The sequence below is a fragment of the Canis lupus genome, chromosome 11 (assembly GCF_011100685.1).
Source record: "Canis lupus familiaris isolate Mischka breed German Shepherd chromosome 11, alternate assembly UU_Cfam_GSD_1.0, whole genome shotgun sequence".
Lineage (NCBI taxonomy): Eukaryota > Metazoa > Chordata > Mammalia > Carnivora > Canidae > Canis > Canis lupus.
In genome coordinates, this window is record NC_049232.1 from 68,744,596 (window position 1) to 68,755,157 (window position 10,562).

Below are 10,562 nucleotides of genomic sequence, written 5' to 3' on the forward strand. Positions count from 1 at the left end.
CGCCGGGCGGCACGTCCGGGGCCATTCAGATCCCAAGCATCAGGAAATCATTTTGTACAACCACCCGAAGCAGAGATATTTTTTAAAAAGCGTAAATTATTTTCGGTTGTTTTCTGATCCTACCTTTTTCTTTCTCTTACCCCCCCTCCCCACCCCCGCAACGTCACATCGGTGATTCTTTCACATCAGGTAAATCTCGAGAAAGCCTTGGCGCCCCTCCCTCCCGCGCCCCGCTCAGTAACCACGTGCGTGCACCCCCGTCCTTTCTCAGTAGTTAAGACGTTCTAGGCAATACCATGGACACATCTGACTGTGTCTCTCTCTCTCTCTCTCCGAGTGCAAGAAACTCAAGTCATCTTAAAAAAAAAAAAATACAAAAAAAAATTTACAAAAAAACAAACACAAAAAAAATATCTTTTTTAGGCCAGAGTTTTCTACAGGTATTAATGAATATTTTTCTTAATCCTTATAAGTTTTATGTGTTTAATATTTCTTAATACCGGTAGCATTAATTTATACTTTTGTAGCAACACAATATTTTTATAAACAGCCAGTGCTTGGCTCCCGTCTCCACGAGGGGTTTATGCAGGGCCATCTTGGGACTCTGTGTACCATGTACTGTATTTAAAAAAAAAAAAGTTACCTAGTGTCACCCTTGCTGTGTTAATTAACAAAAGACGTTGTTTGCGGTCTCCTGTGTCGTTGGTGTGGATCCAACAGCTCTCCAAGGAGTCACGTTGCATGGGGGTTGAGTTGACGGTTCTTGTGATCTGTAAAACCCCCGAGACCAAACTTGAGGGTTTATTTAGGGTTTTCTGTTTGTCCTTTGGGTTTTTCGTTTCACTTTGTTTTGGTACCGTTATCTCCATTTACAGCCAAAATCAGTTTCGTGATGTTTAAAACTTTTTCTGATGTCAAATGGAGGAAAGGAACAGGAAAAAAAGAAGAAAAGAAAAAAAAAGATTTTTACAGAGTAATAAAATTTAAAACTGAGCTGTTTAAATGTTGCTGTTTTTACCTGTCTGTTCTCGTCCGAAAGTGGGCCATTCCCAGGAAGAAGAGGAAGGTTCCACTTGGTTCCTTAAATCGCCAAAAGCCCTAGCCCAGAATTCACCCCCCAACCCCCCCGAATTCTTGCAACATTATTTCCCAGTTGGTTGATGCCAAGGCAAAAAGACATCCTTTTAATGGTTAGAGAGGATCAGTTACTTAAATGATTTCATGTCGGTGTTGTATTTATGGTTTTACAATAAAACAACCTTTAGGAAGATGGTGGTGTGTGGTGGTCTTTCTTGGGTTTGGCGTGGGGCCATGTCACCCAGTGAGGAGCGGGGCCCCTGGGCGTGACCGGGCCGGAGTCGGTGCCCAGGGACGCGGCGGGCGCGGGGGTCAGCCCCTAGCCGAGCCCGGCTCAGCCCACGGGGCCTTGCTTGCGGAGACCATCGGCCCAGGGAAGAGGGTGAGCTTGACCTGAGTCCCTCATGTGCACTGTTTGCCCCTCGTGACCCTGTACCCAGCAGCCTTGGATGACGCCTGTGACCCACGCACGTGCGCTTCGGGGCACCGGCCTGGGCGGACTTCACGGGCCTCACCCAGAGCCTCACACCCCAGACACGCGCACATCGGTGCTTCCAGTCGAGCTGAGGGCAAGTCCGAGGAGAGAAGATGCCACCAGAAGGCGAGCAGGGCCTGAGGGGCCGCAAGGGTGACCCCTGAGAGCGGGTGTGCGCTGTCCGCTGTCCGACGCTCCGCCCCAAGGCCCACTGTCTCGCCGCGGCCTTGCCTCGGCCGCCGCGCTCTCCCCGGGCAGGACGTGCTTCGTGGCCCATCAGCTGCCCCAGGAGCACGGGGAGCGCGGGGAGCACGGGGACCGCGGGGAGCGGGCTGCAGGCTGTGGGCCGGGCCCCTCGCGGGGGCGTGGGCCTTCCCGTGGGCGATGCCTGCGACGCGGACCGCGGGGACCTCTCGCAGGAGCGGCTGGCGTGTCCTCGGGGAGGTCCCACGCGGGGCAAGACAAGTCGGGAGTCCCGGCGGCCGGGAGCTCCGCGTCGCGGTGCCAGAGGGCCCAGGGCGTGGCCCAGACCTCCCCGCGGCCCAAGGGCCAGCCTCGGGCCGTGGAGGGGACATTACTAAGCAGCCCTGGATTTGGTGACAGGTGTGACCAGTACCCTTAAGGTGAGACTCCCCAGGAACCACGGGATTACAAAAACCCCTGACGAGCCAGCACCGCACCTCCCAGCGGCAGGGGGGCGGGGGACAGGTGACCTCTGTTGGGGCGCAGAGCCTGTCTCTTCCCCGAGCGCCTCGCCTGTGTCCTGCCCGAGAGGCCTGGCGGTGGCCCGTGACCGGCACCGTCCTCGGGACCGGCCTCTGTTGCGGCTGGAAGCCCAGGCCTGGGCCTTCGGGGGACACGGGGGTCTTCGTGGGGTCCGGTGGAGCGGGCCGCCCGGCCTTCCGCGGTTCTCGTCCCTGCCCCGGGGCTCGTCCCCTCCCTCCGTCCTTCCCCGCGGGACTCCGGCCGTGGGCTGGTGGCCCAGGACGGCCCCTCGGGTGCTGGTCTCCCCCGGGAGGGGCGCCCACCCCGGCCGCGGGCCTGCTGCAGCCTCGGGGCCCGGCTCCGCTCGGGGCTCCCGCAGTCGCCCCCTTAGGCCGAGTCGGTGCCCGAGCCACCTGGGCCGTCGGCCCGTCTGGCCCTCGCTGGTGGCCCTGGACGCCCCGGACGCCGCGGAGGCCGTGAGCTCCTGCCAGGCAGAGGCCTGGGGCCCCCGGGACGCGGCTGTGGCCACGTGAACGCGGGACTGGGAGTCGGGGCGGCCCGGACCGCGCGGGGCCTCGCTCCCAGGGCAGTGTCGCCTCCTGACCCAGGGGCACTGTCAGGCTCCCCAGGACACGGACGCGGGGCTTTCCTTCCCGCTCTTCCTTTCTGGCTTTATTCAAACAGCCCCGTTGATACCGCGAGTAAACAGAACTGGGATTTACGTCTGGTCATTTGATAGTTGCCGTCCGGGGGACCGATCTACTACATTTTCAACACATTTTTCATTTCGGGGGGAAACTGGGGCTACTCCCGCCGCCATCCCCAGCCCTGTCACCCCCGCCCCGACCCGCTACCTCGGGACACTCGCCAGGATGGTGAACAGTCAAGACTCGGGATTTCAGGAGCCTCCATTGGGTTTTTATTTTGAACCGGGGTGGCTCGGCCAGGCCTGCCGTGGGGGACGGGGGTGGGCACGGGGACGGGCACGGGGTGGGCACGGGGGCGGGCACGGGGGGGGGCACCGGCCTGCACCCCTGCCCCGCTGTGGCCCGTGGACAGGTCCTCTGGGTTAGCGCAGCAGCTCCTCGTCCCCTGCGGACACAGAGAGGCTCGGGGAGCAGGTGCGGGGCGCGCCCAGGGGCATTGGGGGCGGGGGACACTCGGGACGAGGATGCCTGGTGGGTGAGGGGAGGCCTGCCGGGCTGACTTGGGACCCGCGCCTGAAGCCAGAACCTCCCGCTTGCCGGAGACTTGGGGTCTCCAGAACGCATTGCCCGGGGGACCTGGGTGCTGGCCCCTGCCGGTTTACCCGAAGCGCCCTTCGCCCGGGGGATGAGACCCGGAGGTCCTGCTGGCTGCGCCCCCCGGAATGCCCTGCTGCTGGCGCCCCCGCTCGCCGATCGGTGACGTGCCGGTGGCCGCGCCCTGCGTGCGCCCGGCCCCGTGGGGCCCACCAGCTGGGCCCTCCGACCCATCTCACGGACGAAGCACCGGGGCTCAGCCTGGCACCCGCCCAGCGCGGCTGGCCCGCGTGGGGCCCCACGGGATGGGGTTTAGGCCCCGCCTACAGGTGGGGGGCGGGTGGGCAGGTCCCCCGCTGGGCCCGACGTGCCCCCCACACCGGCCGGGGGCCCACCTACCGGCGCCCGGGGCCCCGCAGTACTCCTTGCACTCCTTCTCCGAGTAGAACTTGTTGCCGTTGCCTTGGCAGCCCCCGTACACGAAGCGGACGCACCTGCCCTGGACGGCGTCGTAGGCCCAGAGGCTGTGGTGCATTCGGCAGGGGCCGGGGACGATGGGGAGGCTGCAGGCCGCTGGGGGGCGGGGGGGGCGTCAGCGGCCCTGAGGCCCGGCGGGCCCGGCTCGGCTGGACACCCAGGGGCTCCTCCCGGGCTGGAGCTGGGACCCGGGACAAGCAACCCCTCGCCTGGCACACCCGCGTCCGAGCGTGCAGTTCCCGTGACTCGGGAAGCCGGCCCTGGGCTCCCACCCCGGCGTTGTCTCTGGGGGCCCGGGGTTTGGGGCGCAGAGGCGAGGGGCCGGCGCTCACCCACGGTGCGGCAGGTCTGCAGACACTCCTTCTCGGAGGCGAAGTTGTTCCCGTTGCCCAGGCAGCCGCCGTACTGGAAGGTCTCACAGGCCATGGAGGAGCCGTTGTAGAAATACCTGGTGACCATCCCCAGGCAGGGGCCTTCCGCGTGGTCCAGCTGGCAGGCATCTGCGGGGGGCCGGCGGCAGCACCGACTGAGTGTCGCGGTGGGCCCGGTGCCAGCCTGGGTGCTGACCGTGCCCCATCTCGTCTGGTTTGCCCCTCTGCCCTCAGAGGGGTCGGTCAACTCATCTTACGGATGAGGACATTGGAGGCAGGGTGACCCTGCCCAGGAGCACACAGCGCTGACATTCAGAACCATGATGTGCCTGCTGGACCCCAAATCAGTGTCCGTTCTACTCCTTAGCCCAGCAACCCGCACACCCACCACCCACCACCCACCCTGTTGGTCTTGTCCGTCCAGAGACTGTGATCATAGCAGGTGACAGCCCGTTCGCCAGGCCCCGGCCAGCCAGCCTCACCTCTGCCCTGGGGTCCCACTGCCATGCCCCTGCTCCCCTCGTTCCTGCCCCTGAAATGTCATCCTCCATAGAACCCACCCTGGGTACCTGGGCGAAGCATGAACCCCCTTCATGTAGGAAGTACTCCTTGGTCCCGACCCTCCATCCTGAGCTCCCCCAACCCCTCCGCTAACCTTCCCTTGGGGCCCATCAATTCCTTCCCTGCCTGCCTCCCCTACTAGGCCACAAGTTCCAAAAAGACATGGGTTTGTCTCCCTGACCCCAGTACCCTCCACAGGGAGAGGCGGGCTCAGTGTTGGCTGAGCAAGGTGGAGAGTGAGTCCTTCGTGAACACCGTCAACGACACAGAGCAGCCTCACGTCCTCCCCCAACTCGCCCCCACGAAGGCCCTGATCGTGAGCGCAGCAGGCCGCCGTCCCGCTGCAGCGACGAAGAAACCAAGGCTGGAGGCCACGCAGTGGTACGGACGAGGCCAGAACTCACTTCTCTTGGAGCTGCGAGTTCCTGAGCCCAAGGGCCACCCCCCGACCCTTGGCACCGCACAGAGGTCTTGATTTACCTCTTCTAGTCCCAGGCCTTGACCAGCAGACAAATAACAAAGAGTCTTCCTGACGGTGAGGGCAGCCCAGGTGAGCCGCCCACGGGCCCTTCCTCTAGGGAGCATGACAGAAGGGGGTGGAAAGGCGAGTGGCCATTACCTTCCTTCTTGTAGACAGTGTTTACTAGTTGCCCGGCGCCCGATCCTTCCTCCTCCTGGGGCAGCACAGCCCGCCGGGCTCTCTGCGGTAGAGAGAAAGAGAAGCTGTTGCGAGGACCTTGCCACTATCGCTCACCTGCAGCCCTGGAACATATAGACAGACCCTGAGCTTTGGGGATCAGGATGTAGACGGCAGCCCTGTTACTATACGATTAAGCAACTATCTTCCCCAAAGCGTCAACCCGAATCCCAGAATGTGCATCCCAGGGCAGGTTTCTGATCTGAAAGGAAAATCAGAACCGTGAAGTAAAGCAATACCCTGGTGTCCAAATTCTAGATGAAATGTCCAAAGGAATAAAATAATGGTGGGAAAGAAACTATCTGAATTGGAAACCAGGGAAGGGCAGCATTCCTGTGCTAGGAGCTTGAAGGCATTTCTACACGGCGGAGTATACAGACGTGAATGGCTTGCAGGAGGGCCTGGCCAGACCATCATCATTAGCAAAGGAAAAGCCACCCGGAGAGTATGGAGAAGGGACCTCAAGACAGACCCTAACACTTCGAACTGTGGTGACGAGGACTGAAGAGCAGGGCAGGATGCCAAAGCGGGCCAAGGCTCTCTACAGCCCACTGAGGCAGGATCTCGGGGGCCATTAGGGATGAGCAGGGAAACTGCCAGCCAACAGGCGGTCTCTGTCCTCAAGACAGATCCGGTATCTGAGAAAGATCTGTAGTAACCTTCAACATTGCCCTTCTCCTTTGAAGGTGTGACTAAAAGCCACGATCGGGGACTCCCCACTGTCAAGCTGGTGGCACACAGGCCTTCCCTGGGAGGGCGAAGGAAAAGAGAAAACTTGTGGAACAACTCAAAGAATGCAGCTGCTCAGAAGAATCAGGCTGAGCTAGAGAAATTCTCCACCAGAGCCAGGATGACAGTAAGAAGCAGGAGAAAACTTAAATCATCAATGAAATTCAAGAGGACGCTGCATCAATAGCACAGGGGCCAACGGTTATGGAAATGAAGCGGAGGAAAGAAGTCGGGAAGCTACCAGACATGGAAAGGATTTCGTTGACTTGAACCACACGGTAGACATAAGAAACTGCAGGTCAGTGATTCTAAGAAAGACATTCACATAGTAGGAATTCTAGAAGGAGAGGGGATCGATATAGAAATCCTAGAAGAAAACTTTTCGGAGTTGAAGAAAGACTTGAGTTGTCCAATTATCAATAGGGATCAAAGGGAATGTGGCAAAATGAATGAAGAGCCTCACCTTGACATTCCCTAGACACAAAGGATAAGGAGCCCAGGGGCCCTTGGAGGAACTAGCAGCATCTGAGGGTCCTAAGAGGGGAAAGGTGGTACCCCGGGATTCTGTACTCATCCAAGGAGTTGGCCATGCCATAGACAGACAGCCAGACATCTTCACACGTGTCAGGATCCAGCAGTTTCCCATCCATGTGTTTATCCAGAACAAAACAAAACAAAACAAAACAAAACAAAACAAAACAAAACAAAAAATCCCCACTACTTCTAGAAATATTCCAGGGTACCTGGCTGGGGGCTCAGGTGATAGAACATGTAACTCTTGATCTCAAGGGTGTGAGTTTGAGCACCACGTGGGATGTACAGATTACTTAAAAATCTTAAAAAACATATATATTCCCACTGATTGAAAAGGGAATCTAAGTGCAAGGAAACAGGTGATGGGACAGCAAAGAAATGATGGTAAAAACCATAAAGCCAATCAAACCGAGAGTTGAGGCTAAATGACTATTACGATGGTCATACAACTTACTATAAATGTTCAAAGTAATTCTCAAAAGGTGGACAATATAAACATCGATCTCAGATCACATCCACAAAGACAGACATGTGGGAAGCCTGAAAGGAAGAAATGGAGGTGTGCTCCATTTCTCTTTTTGTGCAAGGGGAGTCAATATTTATGGTTTCATTCTTGACACTGATAAAGAAATACAGACCCCCCCCACCCCCGCCCCGAGATCTGGATGAAAGTGGCAGATTGAAATTCCCCTCCAAGTTGCCTTCTTCAATACCTAACAGGAAAAAAAAAAATGAATCCAGAATACCAATCTCCAGATGTTCATCAGCATCACTCAGTCAAGGAAAGGGGCATAGTTTAAAGCAAAAACCAGGATTGTTGATGAAGGAAAGAAATCAAATATTTTTGGAGCTGAACAGAATGGTCAGCTCCTAGCTCTGCCCTCTAACTCCCAAGTCATCAAATTTTTGATACTTCTGCCCAAGACTCCCAAATCCTGAGAGAAGGGAATTGAGGGCCCCTCTCTTTTTCTTCTTCTGACAAGAGTGGTGAAGATGACTTCTGGGAAGAAAAGAGGAAAACGGACCAGAGGCTGACTCTCTCTCAGTGTAGGTTCTGGGGCAACACGATCTAATGCACTGGGGGTATTGACAGATGTGCGTCCCTGCCCTGACCGGGGGCATGAACCCCACATAGGACATTTAGAAGTTCTTCAAAAGAGAAAGCAAGCAAGGGTCTACCAACCAAGGTGGCGCACCCGAGGAGAGCTCTTCCACCCCTGTCCCTTCCCACCCTTTCCTTGGACTTCAGAAAGGTAGATGGAACACAAAATCCCCAGACCTGAGACTACATCTGGGTGGGAGGGCACTCGGCTCAATGTTAGTGGGGAAAGGGTCAAGGAGTAAATGAAACCCCCACCCCACCGCATCAGAACAGACACAAAAACTAAGCAGGCGCAAGAGAAAAAGAAATGGTACAGGGAATCCAGCCCAGTGTCTGAAAGAAGACATAGCCTGAAGCAGAGAAAGAGCCTGACGGTGGTGGCCCTTGTCACGACGGCCTAGGCGTCCCCTCAGGAATGGACCTGCATTCCCAGCTGAGCCGGCAACCCCTGCTGGAGACCGCCTCCGCTCACGGGACCCCTCTCGCTCGAGGTCATGCTTCCTCCCCAGACTGATGGACCTGGGGGCCCCTCGGCACCCTCATGGCACAACCCCCAAGGGCCCTCCCAGTTCTAGAGCTCCCACGGGGCTGACTGAGGCAGCACGAGCACCTCACAGCTCTGCTTCTCCTTCTGCTCACTCCTCCCCTCATCCCTTCCTTCCACAGGTATGGGTCCAGGAAACCCCACCTACGACACCAACGAAGGAGAAGATGGAACTCAACAAGCAGACGGACATTCCTCAGCGGCCTCAAGCTATGGAATACTCCTTAGTGAAGACACGTATTTATGAAGACAAGACTCAAAGACAAAATGGTAAACAGAGTAAGATGAAAAGTGAGAACCCGGGCCCTAGATAAACAAATTGAGAACCAAGACTAGATTCATCCAGAGCTAGTGAATGAGTCAGAAACAGCAAGGACCAGGACGGATGCTGCTAAATGGAAGGACTGTCCCAGAAGAAAGGCTGCTGAGAATCCCAGGGAGTACGGGCGAAAGCAACGTGAGAACACCTAGTACGTGCGGAAGACAAACGCCCCAGGAGAGAGCAGGTGTTCCCGAGGTAGCAAAACCCAGGAAGGGAACGGAAGGGGAATTCCTGAGTAGTGCCAGAGAGCCCCTAGGCCAGGATGCAATCTGGGGACGGAAAGAGCACACTGTACGCCAGAAAACTTTGATGTGGACTCTCCACGCCAAGACATGCCCTGGTGGGGATGCCGACTGCAGGGCAGCTGGCGGGCTCCGTCGGTAGAGCACGCTACTCTTGATCTCAGGGTTGTGAGTTCAAGCCCGTGTTGGGCTTAGAGCCTACTTAAAAAGAAAAAAAAGGAAAGGGAAAAAAAAAAGATGTAGATTATCTTCAAGGATAGTTTGCCCAGGCATCTGGGCAGAAAGAAGCAAACTGCTTACAAGGAGAAGAAATATCAGAGCGGCCTCAGGCTCTCCCAGAGCCATGATTCGTGCTGAAGAACAACGCAGCGGCGCAGAGCACGTTCCAAGGGAAGGGAAGCATGACCCAGGAATCTGACGCCCAAGCAAAATGCCATTCAAGTATGAAGGAAATGGGCAGGCTTTCTCAGGCAAGAATTCAGAGATTAAAACTCCTAGAGCGTGCCCTGAAAACACCACTTGGTGACGAAATGGCGTTAAGGGATGAATAGAAATCAGTAACTCGGGAATAGAGAGGCCGTGGTTGTGTTCATAGGCGTGAGGGTGGAATCCGTTACCCTACAGAGCTCGTCTTCAGGGCCTGGGGAAGGTGGCGGCAGATGCTTGCTTGGAAGCGCGAGAAGCCCACTCATCTTTTAAAAAATACAAATAAAACTACGCCTAATGCTTTTAAGACCTGGAATCTCAGATACAATGCCATTTCCTAACGCTATGCCCAAATCTGTGCATCGCTCGCTGGAACATTCCTTCTATCCGTCCTACTCTCCACATGTGGGCGCGTCACGATTCCTGGAATAATGCGAATGCTGGTAGCTTTGGGTGGTGGCATTTTTTTTTAACTCTTATTTAGATACGTTTCTGCCTTATTTCAACTCTTTCTTATTTATTTTAATACATTATTTATTTTTATTTTTAAATTTCAATTCCTTGTAATGAGCATATGTCAGCTTTATAAGATCAGTGGCATTTTCTCTTTAAAAATACAGGTGCCAACAGACAACATGTTAACGGTATCGATTCTATGTAGGAATAAGGACGCTGTTATCTTTTTTTTACTTTCTTGTATTTTTAAAAAATTTTCAGACCTGTATCTGATATATTTAGAATATGTACTTGTTTAGAAACATAGCCTTGAAAGTTTATATATATAAGAAATATATATTTATGTATATAAATATATACAAATATACACACCTGCACACATAATATACACACACAACAGTAGAATAAATTAGGATGTATCATTTCCAAATAATCACAGAAAAAAATGAAGAAAGCTTAATCAATATGGTAAAGGCAGGAAAATAAAACAGAAGAGTAACAAAGCCCAAAAAATCAAAAGGCAGAACAGGAGAGGCGAGTTGGTTGAGAAGCTGCTTGCTCTCAGGTTTACTATTTTTTTTTAAGGATTTATTTATTTATTCA

The 10,562-nt window shown here is 55.1% G+C and overlaps 1 protein-coding gene across 1 annotated transcript in view; it reads right to left on the minus strand.

Moving 5' to 3' along the window:
- Positions 1 to 3,157: 3,157 nt before the first annotated feature.
- Positions 3,158 to 10,562, minus strand: part of AMBP (alpha-1-microglobulin/bikunin precursor) — a 14,740-nt gene continuing 7,335 nt past the window's right edge. The window contains exons 8-11 of the mRNA XM_038553197.1: positions 5,527 to 5,608; positions 4,308 to 4,475; positions 3,898 to 4,071; positions 3,158 to 3,349 (exon numbers count right to left, since the gene is read on the minus strand). Coding sequence (XP_038409125.1) covers positions 3,327 to 3,349; positions 3,898 to 4,071; positions 4,308 to 4,475; positions 5,527 to 5,608 — 447 coding nt within the window. The 3' untranslated portion in view covers positions 3,158 to 3,326. The remainder of the gene's footprint in view (positions 3,350 to 3,897; positions 4,072 to 4,307; positions 4,476 to 5,526; positions 5,609 to 10,562) is intronic.